The sequence below is a fragment of the Hibiscus syriacus genome, unplaced genomic scaffold, assembly GCF_006381635.1.
Source record: "Hibiscus syriacus cultivar Baekdansim isolate YM2019G1 unplaced genomic scaffold, ASM638163v2 tig00002840_pilon, whole genome shotgun sequence".
Lineage (NCBI taxonomy): Eukaryota > Viridiplantae > Streptophyta > Magnoliopsida > Malvales > Malvaceae > Hibiscus > Hibiscus syriacus.
The window spans coordinates 1,196,677-1,220,394 of NW_024061947.1; the positions used below are offsets into that span (position 1 = coordinate 1,196,677).

Consider the following 23,718-nt stretch of genomic DNA (forward strand, 5'->3'; position numbering starts at 1 on the left):
CGATGCCTCGATTTAATTATAAGATATTTTCACATTAAATCGACTTGTATGAAGTATAAAAGCCAATATTCTATGATATGAGACTTTTTATCACCCTCAACTTTTCTTCAAATTTTCATTCTTTCCTCAGATGTAGGTTCACCGTCAATTCATCTTTGTCCAAGCGTCCGTTCACAACACTATCGATACGACATGTTCTCTGCGTCGTTCTGAATCAGCCAATGTCATCAATTTCTTCATCACAGGAACCTCAACTTTGTTAAAAGTCAATTTTCTATCGCTGTCCATCGTAAAACAACACATCATTGAGATTTCTTAATTGATTTTACTCAAATTTGAAAGGAAAAAAAAATCAAGATGTGGATGTCGCATGCGCTGTCCTTATTCGTGGCCTTCATCCATTGCATGGAAACCAATCAAAACTCGACTCGTATATGTACCGGACCCATATTTATACCTAACCTGTCCCAACCCTTTCGGTCCAATATGTGACCCATAGCTTGTTAGGCCGGCCTATTTATCCCAAGTCAACATATCTAAACATGCTTTATTAGGCCCAAATCAAACCGATCCAAAACATCATACCAAGCCGAAGCTTGAACCGAACCGGTCTAGTTCAAGCTAGCCTAGTCGAGACAAGCCAAGCCGTCTTATGAGATACGCCAATGACCATACGGTGTACGTTTAATACGCATACGCCACTCATCAGATCGTATCGTCAGCCAGATATATTCCTGGGAATAGCAATAACCCTTTGCTTATTTTCATGCACGTAAGTAACATGATTCCTTCTTCCATTTTCACCTTTCAAGTCAGCAGTGATCCTACTTTTACTTCCTACGTTTTTCTGTTAGCTGTTAATCCTTGAACTGATATTTACTCGAGCATCTTTATTTTTTATTAGAGCATTCTGTCCACTCTATAGTTTATAAATTTAATCTTTTTAGATTATATGGTCATTGAAATAGATTTTATTTATATGTATCTTTTGTTATATTTTTTAACTAAATAGTTTTTTGAATAGTCTAGAGTGATTAGTATCTGTTTAGAATTTTTTTAATCTATTGACAACACGCATACACCATACAAATATCTTTGTTTGAACCATGATTCCAGGAGATCAACCTTTCCTTTTATATTAATTAAAATTTAAAGTGTATCATGTATATTTAAATAATACTGTATATTTAATGTATTTTTCATTAATATTGTGTTTTCTAGAATTGTATAGTAGGATTATATAATATTTAGAGTGAATAAATTAGGAATTAATGTTTATCAGAAGTTCTTCATTTTTATAAGAATATTCCAGTATATTAAATTTATAATCTACAAATTTTATTACAATTATACTACTCTTAGATATTTGTTGTTGTTATTTTTATTTACTATACATTATTTGACAAATCGCCATGATTATTAGTAAATAAATAAATACATTAAATATTTAACATTCGATAATTCACAAAAAAATTTAATGACTATTGAGGGCATGCAAATATAAAATTTATTTTGTAACAAATATTTAATATACTAATTATATTATTTATATGTTAAATATATTTTTTATAAAATTTATATAGGGTAACAAAAATAGCTCTATAAATTTCCATATAAATATTTTAATTTAATATTAAAAGTTTAATTTATTAAAAAGAAAATATATCATAAATATTACTTGATAAAATTAATTTTTTATAGAAAAAAACTAATTTTTAAATGATCTTATACTCTTGTCAAATAAATTAAGTATTATAACCTTTCCTATATTGTACTTAATAATATTACGTTTTAAAAAATCATATCCTAAAAATTAATCTTATATCTCTTTAAATGTTCACCAAAGTAAAAACAAACTTTTGACGTGAAACAATTAAAATGACCTTAAAATTATGATAGCTTTATCAAACTTTATATTCTCATAATCTTATTATTTTAAAATATATGATAATTTTAAATTTTTAATAAAAACGATTGGTTATTTGTTCCTCTCGTTTTGTCTCTTCTCTGTCTCTGTCTATATCTATATATATATATATATATATATATATATATATATATATTCCTCCAAATTTATAAGTAAAAGCTCAAAGCCCTAAAACCATGAATTTTCCATGTTTCACAGCTTTAATGTTGCCAGCCACACTGTAGCCTCGTATTACGATTCCCTCCACTCTCCACCAACTACACTTACTTCTTGTCATTTTACTGTTTACGTAATGACGCTCAAAAGCTAAAAAAGTTTGGCAGAAAAGTAACACTGTTTCTGCCTCTGCCTACCACGTGCTTCTGACAAAACTAGGGATGGCAACTCAATCCGAATCCGACGGGTTCTGACCCGACTCGACCCGATTGGGTAGGATTTTTTTAAAAAAATTTCGGGGTCGGGTCGGGTTTTTTTAAAATGTACTGTTCGGGTCGGGTCGGGTCGGGTTTAGGGTGAAAAAAATCCGACCCGACCCGACCCGAAAAATATATATAATTTTATCCTATATATTTAGGGATAATTACAATAATGTCCCTCCATATATAATTTTTTTCAATTAAGTCACTGTTTTCATTGAATAAAATTTTTTTTATTATTATTTCGGGTCGGGTCGGGTCGGGTCGGGTTTCTAAGTCATATATTCGGGTCGGGTCGGGTCGGGCGAAACCTTAATTTTGTCGGGTCGGATCGGGTCACGGGTGAAAAATCCTTTCTTCTCGGGTCGGGTCGGGTGGCCCAAAAACCCGACCCGACCCGACCCATTGCCATCCCTAGACAAAACCCTACTCTCAAACGGGTAGGCAGGCAGGTAGGGCCTTTGCTGACTTGCTTAAAATGGTTAATTGCAGTTTTAGTCTTTCCCAAGTACCACAAATTCATTTGAAACCTTTTTAACTCTTTGACGAAATGGAAAATGTTTATTTTTAGCCCTTCCTAAAATTCAATTCTTTCATTGAAGCCCTTTAAATTTTATCTCGTTTCACCATCACTCTCAGTCTACACTTCTTAAAATGACAACAATAAGGCTTCTTTTTCTTTTGGCAGATAGAATCATACTTGATCTTAAATTAATTTGTTCTACAGAAGCGAGTCTAATTACAGAAAAGCTTCAGTTGCTCTATCTCTCTCGCTCGCTTCAGCTTCTTCCGGATACTTGCCAAAGTCACAACAATAAGTAACACCGTTTGACAAATATTTCCTGAAATAATACCTTTTTAGTTGAGGTGGTATAAAAGTGTATCCTTAAAAACGCGTTTTACCTGAGTTTTAGCTGACTGAGACGCCACGCGGGTAAGACGCATCCCTGGAGACACGCTTTCACGAGGTTTTGCTGGGTCAGATGCCACGAGAGTAAGGGGTAAGGCACATCTCCAGAAACACGCCTTCCATTAAATACCATTAATATCCACCTGTTTTTCATCACCTATCACCCTCCTCCTCCCCTATATAAACCCCTTCAATCTCCTCTCATTCTTCACACTAAAACATCTCTTCTTCTCTTATATAATTCAAATTCTCTTTTCATTTGAATTTTAAATTTCTTATTAGTGGTAAGAAATTTTTGTTTAAGTTAGTATTTTTTTTAAATAGTTATTATATTTTTTATTAATATAATTATATAAATATTATTTTTAATTAAAATAATATTTATATAATGATTATTTATTTAAATTTATTAATTAATTTTTATTTGTGCTAATTATATTTTTTTGTCTACAGTTATAATAAAAAGCGAAATGATATTGCAATTAGATGCAAACCATATCTCCAGACATTTTAGTGATATGGTAATATATTTTTTAATTTATGTTAATATTTATTATTATTTTTAATTTAAATTTATCATGAATTTATATTAATTTTAAATTTTTGAAATGCTTATTAATTAGAAAAATGATCGTATTTTAGAGACATTTATTAAAAACACACGTATACCGACACCAACACGTATTTTGCCATATTTGTCTTATGCGGGGTTCGGGTATATTGCAACAATTATTGGCGGTTGCAAACTCGAACCTGTCCTAATTTCTGCATTGATTAAGAGGAGGCCCTAGACACACACATTTCATCTTCCAAGTAGAGAGTCTACAATTACATTAGAGGATATTTTCATGCATCTGAGGCTTCCCGTTGACGAAAATATTATGTGTGGTATGGCCGATGGTGATTGGCAGTCAATGTGCATGGAGTATTTTGGAGCTGCTCTGCCAGAGTTTAATGGAGGTAGAATAGCTTTATCATGGTTGAAAGCTAATTTTGAAGTTTTGAATGAAAATGTTTTTGAGGATGAAGCAAAGGCATGTGCTCGAGCTTATATTATACGAATCATTGGAGGAATATTGATGCCCGACAAATCTCGCAACCAGATGCATTGTATGTGGTTGTATCATCTGATTGATTTTGATGAAGCTGGAAGATATAGTTGGGGCGCTACAGGTTTGGCATTTCTCTTTAGAGAAATGTGTCGTGCAACGAATTATAAAAAAAACTTCTATCAGTGGATGTCTCATGCTTCTTCAATCATGGGTGTGGTTTCGCATGCCTTTCTTATACCCGAATGTTAATGAGCCATACATATTCCCTTTATTGTTGAGGTAATTTCTTAACTAAATTTTGATTTAAATATTTTTAATTAAATAGGGTGATATTTAGCTTATATTATATTTCATAGGTGGTCGATGAAAAGAAAAAATTATAGAGATATCCCTACTAACTAGAGGAAATCCGTTTACTTATTGATACAAAAGCTATGTCTGAGGTATGTTTTTAAATCTGTTTCAATATGAATATTTTAATTTAAAATGCTAGATATAATTAGAATATTATATTTATTTGAATTGAATATTTATATTTCAGTTCCAGTGGATACCTTATGCGAGCGATGAAGTAAAGGCTTGCATCCCACCCCACCTGAGTGGGTCACTAGATGTTTGGATGTCAGTTGTACCTCTTATAAGTTATGTTATTGTTGAGTGGCATCCGGTTGATCGTGTGCTCCATCAGTTTTTTTGTACGCAATATATTCCTGGAGCACCTAGAAATTTAGACGACATACATAATATAGACAGACGAGGAAAGAAAGAGGTCAACTGGGTGGTAAGACACAGAGATTGGATTGCGATTTGGGAAAGCCGGTATGCACAATTGCCCCCTCGACAATTTTACGCTGAAACTGGTCATATGGTTACGAATAACTATATGGAGTGGTTTAATGAAAACAGAAAGCAATTTCTACTTTCGGCGGAAGCACGAGGGGTTAGTATTCATAGGCGCCGAAATAGACGTCCACCGTCTCAATATCATCATCCCCCGACTCGTGGACGAAGAGAAGACGCCATTTCTACTATGTAGGGTTACATTCCTAACCCGCCAAGTTACATGCCTAGCCCACAAGGTTTTATGACACCCTATGGAGGTGCATATACGGCTATGTTTAATGATCCAACATATGGTTCATATGCATCTTATTTGGCTGGTGGTGCTTCTCCATAAATACCTCAATCTCCATCTGGATCACAGACATCGATGCCAATGTTTTCACAGTTTTCTCAATTCTCTATGAGCGGTGAGATTGTTAGTAACACTCCTCCAGGGTCGTTATTTTATACAGGCCCTTCAGCGTCATCTATGCCAAATGAATAAAATACCGATGATGATGATGATAGTGAAGATGAGGAGACTGAAGAGCAAGTTATACGAAGAAATCCTCAGCGAAATAGACAACCACCGCCATGTGGAACTCATTCGAGAAGACGACATCGGTGATCCAATTGTATTTTAATGTTATTTAAATAGTTATATTTAAGAAATTTATGTAATTTTGTAATGTTATTTAAATGTTTAATGGTTGTTACAACGATATTTTTAATGTTATTTTTTATTCAAATTTAACATTAAATGTTTTTAAAATACCAATTCAAATTCAATTTAATATTCCAATTGAAATTTAAAATTGTATTTGAAATTCAAAGTTATATTCCAATTATAGTTCACAGTACTTAAATTGAAATTAAATTACATTGTCTTGTAAAATTATTTAAAAAATAATTCCATAGTACTTAATGAGCATAATTATAAAACATATACATTAAAACCCACGTGTTATAATCCCATTAACAAAGACTCACAATGGAAAATAATTCGTAAAAACATTTCGATGCTCATTCCATACAATTTTAATGTCACAACATAAATGTTGACTTTATCACTTCACATTTATTCAATTTATCCATAACATTTTATTCAATTTATTCAAACTTCACTTAACGTTTTAATTTAAGTCATGAACTTAAATTTATCCATATGTATGATTTTATCCTTAACTTGCTCAACTTCCAAAAAGAACTTAAATTTAGGTTATAATTTACCCGATTGCACCACTTTGCAGCGTCTCCGGGGACATGACTCACATAATAGGGCAATGATAACATATTCTCTGACATAATAATCAAAGGCACGCCCCCTAAAACGCGCTTTTGTCACTTTCCTGCGTTCTTTCAAACATGATAGGTACTGACACGAATAATGCCCCCGGGGGACATGAGTGACATAATAGGGCAATGATAACGTATTCTCTGAAAAAATAATAGAAGGCGCGCCCCCGGAAACGCGCTTCACCATTTTGTTGCGTCCCCTAAAAAATAATAGGTACTGATATAAATAGTGCCACCGGGGGATATGAGTGACATAATAGGGCAATGATAACATATTCTCTGATATAATAATTGGAGGCGCGCCCCCTGAAACGCGCTTTTACCACTTTTCTACTTCCCCTCAAACATGATAGGTACTGACATGAATAGTACCCCTGGGGGACATGAGTAACATAATAAGGTAATGATAACATATTCTCTGACAAAATAATGGAAGGCACCCACCCGGAAATGCGCTTTCACCACGTTGTTGCGTCACCTCAAACATAATAGGTACTGACATGAATAGTGCCCCGGGGGGACATGAGTGACATAATAAGGCAATTATAACATATTCTCTGACAAAATAATATAAGGCGTGGCCCCGGAAACACGCTTTCACCACTTTGTTGCGTCCCATCAAACATAATAGGTACTAACATGAATAGTGCTCCCGGGGGAAATGAGTGACATAATAGGGAATTGATAATATATTCTCTGACAAAATAATGGAATGAGCACCCCAGGAAACGCGCTTTCACCACTTTGTTGAGTCCCCTCAAACATAACAGGTACTGATATGAATAGTGCCCCTGGGGGACATGAGTGACATAATAAGGCAATGATAACATATTCTCTGACAAAATAATGGAAGACGCACCCCCGGAAACGCGCTTTCACCACTTTGATGCGTCCCCTCAAACATAATAGGTACTGACATAAATAGTGCTCCCGAGGGATATGAGTGATATAATAGGGAAATAATAACATATTCTCTGACAGAATAATGGAAGGTGTGCCCCTGGAAACGTGCTTTCACCACTTTGTTGTGTCCCCTCAAACATAATAGGTATTGACATGAATAGTGCCCCGGGGGACATGAGTAACATAATAGGTCAATGATAACATATTCTCTGACAAAATAATGGAAGGCACGTCCACGGAAATGCGCATTCACATGAATAGTACCCCGGTTATAGACATTATTATATGCAACGTATTATAAACTTTCAAAACACACTTCAGCTCCCAAGCTTTCAAAATCTCAAACTCTAAATTTCTCAAAAATATCAATCCTCTATTCTCTGAAAATGAGTCGTCTTTCTGCTGTTGTTTTATATGATGGAGAAATTAAGGAAGCTGAAGGGGGGTTAATTTTGAATCAGATCATTATATCCCCTTAACCTTGAAGAGAAACATCACTCTTGAGGAGTTAATCACAAAAAGTTCATTAAAGATTCATGTAGCAGGCCGGAGAAGACTATCTTCACTTCAGTATAGATTTCCTACTGAAATTTTTCACTCACATATACATCATTTCAGCTTTCCAACGATGATGATGTTTCTATGATGGTTGATGCTCATATGGGAAGTTCATAATCTCTTATTGAAATATATGACACTTTTATTGAGGTCCGTTCTTCTCGTGATCTCGCATATTCCTCTCACTTTGGCATTGTATATCAAACTGATCAAGTTGATAGCCCGACGCAACTGATCTGTAATGATTTCACATCATTAATGGCAAATCCAACGCCAGATGCCATGTCATCAAGTTCAATAAGAAGGCATTCATCAGCAACTGCTTATGATCTCAACCCACGTAGCTTCACCAATAATCCATATGGAAATATCTCTTCTAGGGTAGACATTCATATGCCACTGTTTTTGACTTACATATGGAAATGCCATCGAGACATCAGTCTTTTCACAACCCACATGATACAATGGCCTCAAGTTCAAGGGGAGGACACGCAAGCGACAACTTCTTTGACCTTAACATTGGATTATCTGAGGAACCCTTATCTCCACTAGAAGAACCTCTTCGAGAGCCAGGTGCTGAAACGGGATTATTCATTGAACCTGACTCGCCACAGTTTAACATACACTCTGATGATGATGAGGATGACGTTCCCATAAATACAACACCAGGCGAACTTCCTGCACATATGTATGAGGTTGATTATGATGCAATATACGAGCCTGAATTTCTGAATCTCCCTAATGTTGGTAACTATGGACTTCAGTCATCAGTCAATGACGGTGATTTACATATTGGAATGTAGTTCGCATCGAAAGAGGAAGCAATGATGGCAATAAAGAATTACAATATTCGTAACTCAGTTCACTCCCGAGTTGATTGATCTACCACGGAGAAATATGTCTGCTAATGTGTCCAACGTGACAACGGATGTAAGTGGATGGTCCGTGTATCAAAGAGGAAGAGGAATAACACCTTATGGGAACTAACCAGATACAACGGTCTTAATACGTGTTGTGTAATAGGTATAAACCAGGATCATCCCAACTTGGACTCCAACATTATTTGCCAAGCAATCATGCTCATTGTGAAGTAAAGCTCTCATATAGCTGTTGTAGTGTTGAATTCTGTTATACAGTCACAATATGGGTACACCGTCTCCTATAAAAAACATTGGCTGGAAAAACAGAATGTCATTGTCAAACTTCATGGAGAATGAGATTCCTCTTACAATAAGATGCCCAGTTGGTTTCATGTTATGCAAAGACTTAATTCCGGGATAATTTTTAAGTTCGAAACTCAACATCATTACTTGAATAATCGAGTGGTTCGCGATCGCTACCAATTTTACCGTGTCTTTTGGACTTACTCAGTGTATTAATGCAGTGAAGTACTGTAAACCAGTTGTCCAAATTGATGGTACTTTCTTGTATGGGAAATAAAAACAAGTTTTATTATTGGCTATGGTCCAAGATGGTAACCGTAATATTCTTCCTGTTGCATTTGCCCTCGTTCAAGGAGAAGACACTGAGTCTTGGGCTTTTTTCTTAAAAATTTACATTTACATGTTGTCACAAGGGAACGCGTATACATTATTTCAGACCGAGGAGTCGGGATAAAAGCAACAATTGACTCTTTGGGTCCAATGTGAAAACCTCCACATGTTCAACATCGTTATTGTGTCCGTCATATTGCTGCAAACTATTATGGAAAATACAAGAAGAATGATGAACGCCAGTTAGTCATGCACATGGGTATGTTACTTTTTTTCCAATTTTTCAATAATTTTCGTATTACTTATTTATACTTCATATTAACTATTATATATTCCTAATGGCTTAGGTTACGAACTCTTACCTCAAAGGTTTGAGTCTATGCTACAAGAATTATTTGGCAAAAATAAGAAGGGGTGCGAGTGCATTATGGACATCAGCAAATAAATGTGGACAAATTCGTGTGACGGGGTGTATCGCTATGGTCATATGACAACCAACTTGGTTGAAGCAATCAATTCAACCTTAAAGGGGGCGCGTCGTTTACCAGTCACGGCATTGGTCAAAACGACTTATTTTCGTTTGGGTCAACTATTTGTAAAGCTCGGTGGACAAGCTCTTACTTGGATGCAGAACGACCATATTTACCCCCTAAGACTAGTAGCTGATTTACAGAAAAAAGTGGCTGCATCAAATGGGATATTGGTTACAAATTTTTCTCACACCCGTGAATTATTTCGTGTAACCGAAATGCCCCGTCCTCTTCGAGGGAATGAAGCTAACTCTTTCAGAGTTAATCTGCACGAAAGGTGGCATGATTGTGGTTTCTTTTAAGCACTCAAATATCCATGCTCTCATGTCATTGTTGCTTGCTCACATTCGCATTTGGACTACAAAAATTATGTCGATCCCGTATATCAACTTTCACAAGTATTTAAGGTATATGAATTTGAGTTTCCGCCCATAGTAAACGAAAGAGACCCAGATGAGATTCAAACTTAGCTTATAATTGTACCAGATCTGTTGCTATTGAGAGACTCAGGTCGCCCAAAATCCACTAGAATACATTGTGATATGGATATTCGAGAGAAGTCAACAGAACAAAAAAGATGTGGGCATTGCAGAAACATCGGGCACAATAGAAAAAAAATGTCCAGCTCTGTTATCATCACATAACCGTTAACCCTTATGTAATTGCATTTTCTATTTCAATGAATGTTTTTGTTTCTAATATTTAAATGTAATTACATTTTCTATAATTTCCCAATGTATGTAAACTTAAATAAATTATATTTTTTAAAATTAGTATTTAAAAATTATTTTATGATATTTGGTTAATATTATATAAATTATTTTTTATTGGTAATTTTTTAAAATGATTAATTATAATTATTGAATATAATAATTATATTATAAAATTTATTATTAATTTTAAAATATTATAATAATTCCACCTTCTAATTAGAGAAAAAATATTAAATTAAACAAATTAAAAGTAAGAAAAAAACTTTATGTATACGATGACACATATCATGTTCTGATTGGAAAATTAAATTTATTAAATTAAATTAAAATTAAGACTAACTTGATAAAATATGTAAGTATTGAAGATTAAATGTGTAATTATACTAATTTTATTAACTGATGCATCAATATTTTCGTTAAATATTGACAACAGATGACTTGATTGATAACATTTAAATAATTAAGTAATTTAATTGATAAAATCAATAGATCGATAATCAAAATAGAAAAAAAAAATAATAGATAAATAACCATACGTGTAATATTATAATTTCATACATTTTTTCTAGAACTACAATACGATCAAAGCTGGTTTTCATCTATTGTTCCATTGTCCAAGGGACAACGTATAGTTCCATCCGATTAATGTCTCGTGGAATGGGCGAATGCCAAAGTCTCTGAAATATATAACACTTTAACCTAAATTCACTCCACCTTTAACACACATTTAAAAAATACCTTCGATAATTCTTAAATTATAACCGAAACACTTTACATAATAAATTACTAATTTATAATAACAATAAATGTTAAATCTTTATTAAAAAAACCAGCGTGGCATCTGACTCAGCAAAATTCCGTGAAAGCACATCCCCAGGGATGCGTTTTACTCGCGTGGCATCCCAGCCAGCTAAAACCCAAGTAAAGTGCGTCCCCAGGTAAAGCGCGTCCCCAGGGATGCGCCTTTGTGTCACCTCAGCTGAAAGAGTGTTGCTTCGGGAAATATTGGTCAAACGGTGTTAAACCGAGCATATTAGGTTCAAACAGTGTTAGTTAGGTCAAATCGCCCAAAGTTACAGCATCTCCATCGTCGTCTTCACTGACACTGAAAGCAAGTATATTAGCAAGTGATACAACATCCGGAATATCCTCAGCCACAACACTTTATTCCTCAAGCATTGCAACATTAGAAACAACAGATTATCAATAGCAATCATACAATCACAATAATGTCGATAAATAATATCAAAACTTATACGGATGATTTTTTACAATAATGCAGTCGAAAAAAATTATTCGAATAATGTACCTGAAAGATTATTTGCTCGAATAGGAGAATACTACAGTACACATTGGAGTTGTGATGGGCTCCCCGCGTCTCCCCAAGATCGTATGGAACACTATGTGACTCCCCCTCCTGGACCACCATGCATCTTTCCCTAAGTTTTTTTTTTGCAATAATATAGGCTTTTTACTTTGTTATATATAATATATATAGGCTGATTTTTTACTTTGTTATATATATTTGAATTTATTATAGGGGAAAGACGCATGGTGGTCGGGGAGGAGAGAGTCGCATGGTGTTCCATGCGACATTGGGGAGACGCGGGGAGCGCAGTGCAACTCTGATGTGTACTGTAGCATTCACCCCACTTGAGTAAATAATTTCTCAGGTGCACTATTCGAACAATTTTTTTTTGACTGCGTTATTGCAAAAAACCACCCAACTTATAATCTCTCTATCCGATTAAGTATATCCCTTTTGTGTTTTAAAATTATTTCATTGAAAAAATCAACTACTTTTACTATACACATTTCCTTTTCTACATTTTTTTAGTTTCTAGATGAAATAAAATTTAATTTTTCTAGGATAAAATTGTCATTTTACTTTTTTTTACAACACATCCCTTACATAAACTTTTCCTTCTTAAAACTACATGAAAAATCAACAATGAACAATGTAAATGAGACGGAGGGAGTAATATTGTTGACGGTAAGGTTTAGGGTTATAACGAAAAGAGATATTTTACCATTTCTAATTTAAATAAAGATCGATAGACGATAATTTCAGGAAATGTGACGTGACGTGGGATGTTGCTTAAAGAGAGAATCTATTCAAAGTCTTATATGAAAGATTTATATAAGACATAATTATAAAATAAGTGTCCAAACTATAACTTTTTCATGAATAGGTGTCTAAATTATTTTTTGAATGATCTCGTTGTTTAACGTTATAAACATTACCACTTTATATGGTCGAACTGTCAGCGACATTAATTTCATCCGTTAAGTGACACGTGTCACAATTCGATAATTTTAAAAAATTTATTTAAAGTTAAAAAATTAAAATTATATTTAGGGTAAATTACAACATTCCTCATTAAACTTTACTCTCTCTTACTTTGCTCATCGTACTTTCAATTTTTCTATTTTGCTCACTGTACTTTACAGTTTGAATCATTTTGCTCACTTTGTCGTTAACTTTTTAACAGTGTTATGACATGGCACAAGCATCAAAACGACATTATTTTGAAAAACTCAAATATACACCAAAGCAATGTCGTTTCAAATCTTCTTCTTTATCCCCATTGTCGTCGTCGACCACTGTGCTATTTTGCATTCCAACAATTGTCGACCGTCGTTGATAGTGGTCATTTGGTCCCAAAATTCATGGATCAATTTCGTCTCGACCCCTTGAGCCTGAATCTGGTGGTTGTTTCACCAAAAAATGTCCCAAAATCCATGAATCTCGACTGAAATGTTTTAGCTTTCTCACTTTAATCTCTTATTCGTGGACTTCAGAGCTAGTTTTGGTCAAATGTAGGTCAGATTTGGACTCAAGGTGTCGAGACGAAGTGACCCATGAAATTTGGGACTGGACGGTCACTATCTACGACATCGACAGTGGTTGGTGGTGGCATTCGACCACCTTCTGTTTTTATTTTATAGTTGGGTGAGCAAAATAGAAGAGAGAGTAAAGTTCAATGAGGAAAGGTGTAATTTACCATTTATATTTTCAATTATTTTATATTAAATAATAATAATAAATGACATGTCATCACACTGTTAGAGAGTTAACGGCAGAGTGAGCAAAATGATTCAATCTGCAAAGTTCAATGGGTAAAATAGAAAAATTGAAAGTATATAGAGCAAAATAGAAGAGAGAGTCAAATTTAGTGAAGAACGATGTAATTTACCCTTATATTTAAAAAACACATAAAATTCAAAATAACTATAAAATTTTGAAAACCTTCATTTCAACATATAAACCCACATTGTTTGTCGCCCTTTGCTGTCGTTGAAGCTCATCCCGACCTCACCTCTCCCCAGCGACCAAAACCCTTATAAAACTATGACTGATCGATAATCGATCGATGGTGAATCGATTTTTATACCCTACGAACCCTAGATTGAAAATCGTTATCCCATGCGATTCCGACGACCAATCGACGACAACTAATGGGCGTATGACTAGGAGGACGACAGGGACTACGTCTAGAGATGGGCATGGGACCTGAACCCGATGGGTTCCAACCCGACCCGATTGGGTCGATTTTTTTTAAAAAAATCAGGTTCGGGTCGGTCAGTTTTTTCTAAAAGTGGTGTTCGGGTTGGGTCAGATTTGGGTTTAGGGTAAAAAATACCTAACCTCGAAAAAAATATAATTTTACCTTATATATTTAGGAATAATTACAATAATACCCCTCTCTATATATTATTTTTTTAATTAAATCACTATTTTTATTGAATAAAATAATTTTTTTATTATTATTTTGGGTCGAGTAGGGTTAGGTTCGAATTTTATTTCAAAAAATCTGGCCAGGTTGAGGTCGGCTGGAGCGTATATATTATGAGGGTCGGGTTGGATTTTGGGTGGAGGAGTTATTGTTCTCAAGTAGGTCGGGTAAACCAAAACTCCGACCTAACCCGACCCATGCCCATCCCTAACTATGTTAGTGGCAGTCGTCGTGATCAGAAAGGGTGACAGTGTTGAGTTAGGGTTAGGATTTAGAGATTTTATAGATTATGGGGCTTTTTTATAATTTAAGAGAAATTATATTTTTTATAAATATAATAATATTTTTATTATTTTAAAAATAAATTTCAAATTATCAGATCATGACTTGTGTCACTTAATTGAATAAATTACCGATGTTGATGGTCCGAGCACTTAAGGTGGTGAAAAACACTATAGTTTGGACATTTTATATTTAAGCCTTCATATAAAGATTCTTAGTCATGTTGCTATTAGATTTGTTAATTTACTCAATCAAAATTATCCATTTATTTCATTCTCATTATAGAATATATATAAGACTTTTTATCTTAAGGATGGTTGTAACAATCAGGCCAACTGTATAACAACCCAACTATATTTCTTGTCAGCTCATAACATTCTACAAAAATTTAATATACTAACATCCACCCTACATTATCATGTTCTAACACCTAAAGTATACCTTTAGAGACATTAACATCTTGTCTAAACAAAGTAAACAAAGGCTTGATCAAGGACTTAGTGAGTTCATTTGCTTTTTGATGTTGAGTTAATATATAGCTGACATGAAGACTCTCAGCGATAACTTTCTCCCATACAAAATGAAGATTTATCTTCACATGTATTAAGCTAGCGTGAAAAATAGAATTTATACTCATTGCAAATATACTTGTATTATTATTCCATACAAATGGAGTATCAGCTAAAGAAACCATATATATTTTAACAGAGCTTGTAACCAAAAAACCTTAGAAACAACACCAACAATACTATGATATTCTACCTCCGAGCTAGATCTTGAGATTGATTGTTGCCGATTAGATAAAAAATAAGTTCCCCACAAGATAAACGTAAAACCCAAAAATCGATGATGATCATCGACGTTATTTGCCCAATCAACATCAATAAAACCAACCAACGGAATCGTATGAGGAGGCGACGACAAAAAGTAAATCCATAATCAAGAGTAAAATTAAGATAACGAACAATTTGTTTGACCCCTCGCCAATGATTCACACATGGGTTATGCATGTACCATGCCACTCGATTAACACTAAAAGAGATGTCGGGTCGAGTATGACATAAATAAAGAAGGGAACAAACTATGTTGCGATAATTTTTTGCGTTGTCAAGAAAAATTTCATCATTGCAACCCGTAAGTAAACCCTAAAAATACTCGACATAGAGCCCAACAACAATGAACAAAAAAAAAGACGATGAAATAGTAGTAAGTCAGGGGAGTCGGTCACAGGGAAGCAGCATTCATGCATGAATTAATAAATGGGAGACCAAGCCTTGAAGTTTGAGAAGCAGGTGGCGAATACAATTACTTACAACAGAACTATGTATTTTTACGACTTTGAATGGTACTTTGTGGAATAAAAAAATCCTCATAACACCCACTGTTCTTTTACAATGAAAGGTACACCAGACTTTTCATGGATGCTCTCTGTGCTTGTAATTCAGACTTTTCTTTTCCTTTTACCCTTGCATTTGCAGGTGTCCTTAAAGCCCAGGACCGCACATTTGTCTCTCTTTGTTTTACTTCACTTTTTTTCACTTCTTAAAATGAAGTAGCAGTGAATAGTTTCAGTCTGAGTTTTATCCCTTTTTTTTCCCTGGGATTTACCGGCTTGACTCATGGAAGTACGTACCCTTTATCTTCAAAGAAATTATGTTTGTATTTTTGTGTTACATCATATTTTATAATATAATGTCCTAAGCTAGCGACCTCCTAACAGAAAATTCTCGTTCGTCCCTACAGTCAACTCTCGTAAAGCTAAACATATGTGTTGGTCACAGATAAAACAAAGATTAGAAAACGATAAAACACCCACTTCCCAATTATGCCTCAATTTGATTGACCAACTTTTGCTCATTTCAACCACCACATCATCATTCATTAGCTATTAGTTTGATGAGCTTTACAAGAAATATTAATCAAGTAGCCTAGCCTTCTTACATACCAGCATCTCGGCTGCACCCTGAATTATATTTTCATTACTCTGCCTACGGGAACTCTCTTTCTTTGGTAGATGAGATAAGGGTGGCAATGGCAATGGCAATGGCAATGGCAATATTCTACCTTTCAGTTCTGCAGCAGAAATGGGAGATGTTCGGGTTCAGGTTCATGATCACCATAGGATAATGGTGGTGGACGTGTGTTCAGTTGGGTATTTGAAGTTGGCCTGTAGCAGCTGATGGGGAAGTTATTATGGAAGATGAGAATCCTGATGATGCTGCACTAGGGAAGAGTAGGGCCTTGGATTTGCCATGGTGGGGAATCTACTTCTATCCTCTTGTCTATTGCTCTTTCCTGTAAATAAACAAACAAAATTAAATTGTAAATCATCATATCATAACTGATTTATTGCAGACACTGTTGTTTCGGATTACGAGGTAAGAAATAGTTTTCCTTCAAACTTGTCACTTCTATAATATTTTCATTGCCAGAGGAATTTGGGGACAACCAAAGAGATGTTGAACTTACCCTATAAACTGGAAAGAAAGTTGGATCTGCGACATTCCGGTTTGGGACGTTTTTGAATGCCAATGCTTGGCCAAGACTAGATTGAACCCTCATTGTTACCGGAACAGAGTTCTCAAACTGAAAGGGTAAATATTAGGTGCTTGAGCAACGAAATCCTTCAATCGGAGAACTGAAATAAACTTCTAAGCATGTAATCAACATTACCCTTGCACCACTCGCAACAGGCAGGCCATCATAGCCATGCTGGTAAGCGAAGTTGCTAAAATTTTCGTTATCGTTTTGCGGATCGGATGTACAGGGGGGAGCAATGCCCAAGTTCAGGTCAAGAACTTGATCCTGGCCTGTAACAAGAGGATCAACAATTCCTGATAAACCAAAGCAAAACATAATAGCTTATAAATATATGGAGATCAGGAGATAAGAGATGACAATTCTAGGAACAGAAAGAATACCTCCATTTTCGAATTTCAGGATTAGCTCCCCCTCATATGTGCTTGGCTCGAAGTTGGTAACCGCTTCTCTTCCATTACATTTTATAGCAGCCTTGTCATAAGCCCTGATTTTCAAATAACATGGACAAGTAGCGTTGGTTAAGAAATCAATTGATCATTGGAATTATGAGGGAAAATTGAATTCATAAGGTAAGGACCTTGCAGCTTCTATCTCACTATCGAATAGCCCCAGATATATGTACCTGAAAGAAAGGAATGTACAATAACCCAATCAAAATAGTTAACATGAATCAATTCATTGATGCTTCAACTTCTTAGTTTAATGTCACTACTTAAAACGTATCAACCAATACACTAATACCATTTTTAGACTATGTCTGTTAACGGATTCTGAGAGTTAGTGTTGGATATGGTTATACATCCAACATGGATTTGCTCCACTTTTTTCATCAAGCTTTCATCAGATATTTGGAGAATCATACTAGGGACGGACACAAGACTTTGTGTTAGGTAGGGTGAACTTTATATTTAGTAAAACTATAGTAGCATGTGTCGAAATTATGTCATCAATAGAAAGTATAAAAAAATAACTACATCACATGAAAATTTAAAAATTCTAGATGGCGACCTCGGAAAATCCGAATAAAATTGAAGTTACAAATTTGCAGAGGATTCTTACTTCTTGCCAAGAAGTTGCCCCATTCTAGCTTCCCATCGGCCGCATTTGTGCAATGTAACTCCCCTGTACTTGGAACTTCCTCTTGAAAAACCAGTGCTCTGCCTACGAAGGATATGCACATATTCTTCCTTCGTAAAAGTACTCATCTACAAAACAAAGAGAATAATTGATTTAACTTGTAGTATCATTCTCAAATGCATATATTAAATTTACTAAATCAGACCCAAAATTTCCCAACCTGCTTAATATCATCATCATAATCACCAACGTTAAAATTAATATCCGCATCAGTTCCTCGAAACTTGATTGCAGCTCGATCATATGCTCTGTTAATAACATCCTCAAAACAAAAAACTTTAAACCCCATAATTTTAACAGTTATTCGATAAATTCCTTGACCGATTCGAGAAGAAATCTCACCTTGCTGCAGCATGTGCTGTGTCAAATCCCCCTGTTAAAAAAAAGGAACACCAAGATTATTTTTACAGATTTAAATTTAAAACCCACCATTTTTAAGCTTCAACAAAATGATAATGGTTTACATTCTCACCCAAGTACACTTGTTTCCCACAATCCCTGCATTTTAGAAGGATACAAATATACCAAATGAGAGAATATTAAAAAGGAAACAAGTTTAAAAGGTTAAGAAAAAGGAATCTGTAGTACTGCACATATATGTATGTATGTATGTATGTATGTATGTATGTATGTATGTATGTATGTATATTAACACTAACCAAATATGAGATTCCCAACGTCCGGTTCTACGATAAAACGTGACGCCACGATATTGAGAACTTCTCGAACGGGGACCACGTCGACTCTTCTTCACTCGTTGCCTTTGCTGAACTTGCTGCTGTTGTTGCTGATGAGCTAAGATCCTCTGCCCCACGCCTACTTCTCCGTCCATGTGGTACACCGGAGACTCTAGGGAACCGCCGAGATCCAACCATTTCTTCAGAGACGGTTCCGTTGACTTCCCGTCACCTCCCTCGACGTCGACCGGGAAAAGCGAAATGGTTTCCCGGTTGTGATTCTCTGGTTCTTGTTGGGCCGCTCTGAGGATGCCGAAGGAGAAATCCAAAGTATCAGAGGCAGCCGCGTTGGAGGAGGAGTCATCGTCGCCTCCGGTGGTTGAGGTGTCGGCGTTGACGACGGAGGAACCGAAGCTCCCAGAACTATCCATTTTGTAATTAGTATAATTATTATTACTATTGTAACCGTCTAACCCAAGAAGACCATTATCTCCCGCCACCTCCATCTCCATTATCTTAACTGAATTATCACCACCATCGGAAATAACACTCAAGTTAAGATCCAGTATCATAGCTAAAGCTTAAAAAATATGAAATAGGAAAACAAACAAGGTTTCCAAGGCTTCAGATGTAGAAAAATATGAAGCTATAAGAAGAATAAGGGAAGTGGATATGAAAGGAAAGCTAGAGAGGATTCATTGAAGCTGCTGCTTCAGATGTTTTTGTTTGTGAAGGAAGGTGATCGGAACAACAAAGAGAGAAGAAAAAAAAGAGAGTGAAGGGACCTTCAAAAGGGAACGATGGGACGTATGAGGGGGAAAATAGCTGCCTGTTTTGGCAATTTTATCCAAAAACCAGTTAAACATTATCTTTCAATACAATTTTTTTTTCAAATATTATCGATTAACACCATTTCTGATAAAGTGTTGATCATCTTGTAAAATTTTGTCTGAATTGACATTAAAGTAGAAAAGTACGAATCATAATTTTTGTCTTCGTGGGTTCTATCTGAATTACCATCACGATGATAAAATACTACTTTGCTAGAAATTAAACATGCGGAGATAGACATAGATCATAATTTACACCTTGCATTTAAATTCATATTGTCCTACCTTAAATACCGTCAAACCCTATTTTTCTCACCTATAAATACTCTTCATCCAACACTCATATCACAAAAAAATACTCTATTTATTCTTTTTATATATCGTTCTATCAAATTTTAAGTAATTATAATTATCGTTTTTAAAAGTTAAATTTTTTTATTATATTATAATTATTTAATAGTTTATTATTTTATTATATTTCATTATACTAATTTTTATTGCTTTTTACAGTTATAAAATAGCTGGCTGGTTGCCGCGTTTAGATGAGAATTATATATTGAGTTAATAATTTTAAATTCTGTTATTTTATTTATTGAGAATTTTTTATTCATTCATTTATTTATTTATATTAGTTTATATTTTAATTTATATACTATTTATTTAATTAGGTGAATGATCGTATATTAGATCCATTTATTCGTAAAAGCTAAATTAGAGATACTGAGTCGTATTTACCTGAGGCTGGATTTGATTACATAGTGAAATATGAAGGGCACTGTAGCCTTGAATCCAACATTATTTATGCACTGATTGAGAGGTAGAGACCAGAAACACACAAATTCCATCTTTCGTGTGGGGAGTACACTATTACGTTGGAGGATGTTTCCTTATATTTGGGGCTTTTGGTAGATAGAGATGTTATTTCTAGTTTGGCGGATGGTGATTGATATTTCTTTTGCAAGGAGTATCTTGAAGGTATCCCGTCTAATTTCAACGTTGGTCGAATATCGTTATTATGGTTGGCTAGAAATTTTTTACGGTTGAACGACTATTGTTTTGAGTAACAGACTCAAATAATTGCCCATGCTTGCATATTGCAATTCATATGAGAGATCTCGATGCCCGATAAATCTCGCAACTAAGTTCATTGTATGTGATTACGTCATCTTGTAGATTTTCGAGTTGTCGGCTCATTTAGTTGGGTCTTCGCGATTTTGGTATCTCTGTATAGAGAAATGTGTCGAACAACTGATTATCGAAAAAATACTATCGGCAGATGTCTCATTCTTTTGCAATCATGGGTGTGGTATCACATGCCCTTTTTATGTCTGGTCATGAAAAAACAGTTAGTTTTCCTGTTATTATTGAGGTAATTTCAATATTGAGTTTGTATATAAATAATTCTTTTGAGTATATAATGAATTTTTTTATACTGAATAGGGGATCATCTATAAGGAAAGATCACTGTAATATACCAGACGGATTGGAAAAAATTCGAATGCTCATTAATCAAAAGGCTGGTACAGAGATATGCATTTAAATTTTATTATTTACCTTTAATTATCGTTATATAATTAGAATATTATTTTGATAAGAATTATATATATTTGATTTAGTTTCAATAGACTCATTATTCTACTGAAGAAATGAGGTGTTGCATCCCACCTCACTTGAGTGACACATTAGATGTATGGATGATGGTGGTCCATTTGATATGTTATACTATTGCCAAGTGGCATCCTATTGATCGTGTTTTCAGCCAATTTGGTTTCGTACAATCTATTCCTGAAGCACCTATGAATATTGACAATATGCATAACATCAATAGACGGTGTAAAAAAGAAGTCAACTGGCTGTTGAAGCACAACGAGTGAGTAATGAGCTGGGATGATCGACGTGGATGCATTCCCCGTAGGGACCCGATTGATATGGATCACTATTCGGTTACGGATGACTATTATCAGTGGTTCAACATAAACGAGAAATCGTTCCCACTTTCAGAAGAAGCACGGGGCAAAAGCATTTGTCGTCATCGAGAAAAACGTCCACTTTCACAACATTATCGTCTCTCAACTCATGGACGGAGAGCATACACTTTTGACTCATCCTCAACTACAACACCGGAACCATCACAACATCTATCGGTTTATATTCCGTAGCCATTTCAAATGCCACCGCAGAAAATAATGAAAGCCCAAGAATTTGTATCTTCTCTTTTAACAAGGGCAAAAGCAACTGGAAGAATGTTGCGATTACAATCTTAGACAACTACTAATAACAAAACTTGCTTGTATTTTCCATACAAGAATGCCCCATCAATTTGAAACACGGGATTGCAGTATTTCACAGCATTAATGCATTGTGGGTAAGTCCAAAAAAGTCGATAGAATTGACATCTATCGTGAAGCACTCGATCATTGTGGTATGCATGGCAAGTTTCGAAGTCCACTATATTCCCAGGATTCAGTCTACGCAATACCCTAAACCAACTTGATAGTTCGTTGTAAGATGAATCCCACTTGCCGTAAGTTTTTTAATGACATTTTGTTTTTCCTTCCATGCTTTATTATAGAAGACGATGTACCCATATTGAGACTATATAGATGAAATCAACACTGCAATAGCTATATGGGAGTTGTGCTTTGACCATGGGTATGATGGCTTAGCAGATAATGTTATAGTCCAAGTTGAGATAATCTTGGTTGATCCATCTAACACATCATGTATGAGGACCTTTGTATACAATTAGTTCCCATGTGTTGTTTTTTCTCCTTCTCTTCGATACACGAATCATCCTGTTGCATCTATTATTACGTTGGACACAATAGCAGACATACTTTTCAGTGGTAGATCGATCGACTATGGAGTGAACAGAATTACGAATGTTGTAATTCTTAATTGCAATAATCGCTTCTTCTTTGGATAGAAACTTCATTATGTAGTCACCAATATTAGGCATATTTGTAAATTTTGGCCCGTACATTGCACCATAGTCAGCTTGATACATATGTGCTGGAGGTTCTGTGTGTACCATATTTGCGGGAACTTCTTCTACATCATCATCATCGGAGTCCATATTGAACAATGGTGATTCTTGCTCAACGAATGGTCCAGTCTCAGCACCATTCATACCTGGCTCTTGAAGAGGTTCTTTTGGTAACGATGCGGGTTCCTCTGTGATGCCGATATTTAGGTCGAACAAGCTGGTAGTTGAATGCCTTCCCCTTGAACTTGAAGGCATCGTGTCGTACATGTTTTGAAATGATTGTTGTGTCGTAGGCATCTCTATATTGAGATCGAATAAGCTCGCATTTGAATGTCTCCCATGGAACTTGTAGGCATCGTGTTAAATAGGTATTGAATAGATTGTTGTGTCGAGGGCATCCCCATATTCAGGTCAAAGAAATTGGCAGATGAATGCCTTCCCCTTGAACTGAAAATGATATTGCCATACGGATTGTTCATGGAGCCACCTCGGTGGAAATCGTAACAAATTGCTGATAAATGTCTCCCAATTGAAATTGATGGGATGATACCAGGATGTTGATTTCCCATTAACGAGTCCAAAACATTACACATTACTTGAGTTGGGTTGTCAACTTGATCATCTTGTTGAGCCAACCCATAGTGGGAGCATGTTAGGATTTTCGGAAGCTCGAATCGACAACCGGAACGGTTTGCAAAGAGGGGTCGGAACGGTTTTGTGTTTAGGGAGTAAGGAGATTAAAAGATAGAGAATTGCACAACGATTTATAGTGGTTCGACTTTCTCAATCAAAGTCTACGTCCACTACCTTAGCTCCTCACCAAGGATTTTCTAACAAATTCACTAATTTGTTCTTTCTTTTGAGGATAAAGAGTAACCTTACAAACTCCCTAGTTTTTTCGGGCTAAA

General features: G+C 35.1%; 1 protein-coding gene across 1 annotated transcript; it reads right to left on the reverse strand.

Moving 5' to 3' along the window:
• Window positions 1-16,437: 16,437 nt before the first annotated feature.
• Window positions 16,438-19,724, reverse strand: LOC120153087 (APETALA2-like protein 3). Its single transcript, XM_039165094.1, has 10 exons — window positions 18,977-19,724; window positions 18,790-18,815; window positions 18,660-18,690; window positions 18,478-18,565; window positions 18,240-18,385; window positions 17,758-17,802; window positions 17,561-17,664; window positions 17,313-17,473; window positions 17,109-17,225; window positions 16,438-16,934 (listed from the first exon to the last, which is right to left on the reverse strand). Exons 1-10 carry the CDS (start codon window positions 19,564-19,566, stop codon window positions 16,863-16,865), a joined length of 1,380 nt encoding a protein of 459 aa, XP_039021025.1. The 5' UTR covers window positions 19,567-19,724; the 3' UTR covers window positions 16,438-16,862.
• Window positions 19,725-23,718: the final 3,994 nt, after the last annotated feature.

What these genes read in the sequence shown, in the direction of transcription:
- LOC120153087 (XM_039165094.1), bottom strand. Translation starts at nt 19,566, where the DNA reads ATGATACTGGATCTTAACTTGAGTGTTATTTCCGATGGTGGTGATAAT. An exon ending in CGTTGGGAATCTCATATTTG is followed by an intron (nt 18,816 to 18,976) that starts GTTAGTGTTAAT and finishes TCTAAAATGCAG; the next exon opens with GGATTGTGGGAAACAAGTGT. An exon ending in TGGGAAACAAGTGTACTTGG is followed by an intron (nt 18,691 to 18,789) that starts GTGAGAATGTAA and finishes TTTTTTTAACAG; the next exon opens with GGGGATTTGACACAGCACAT.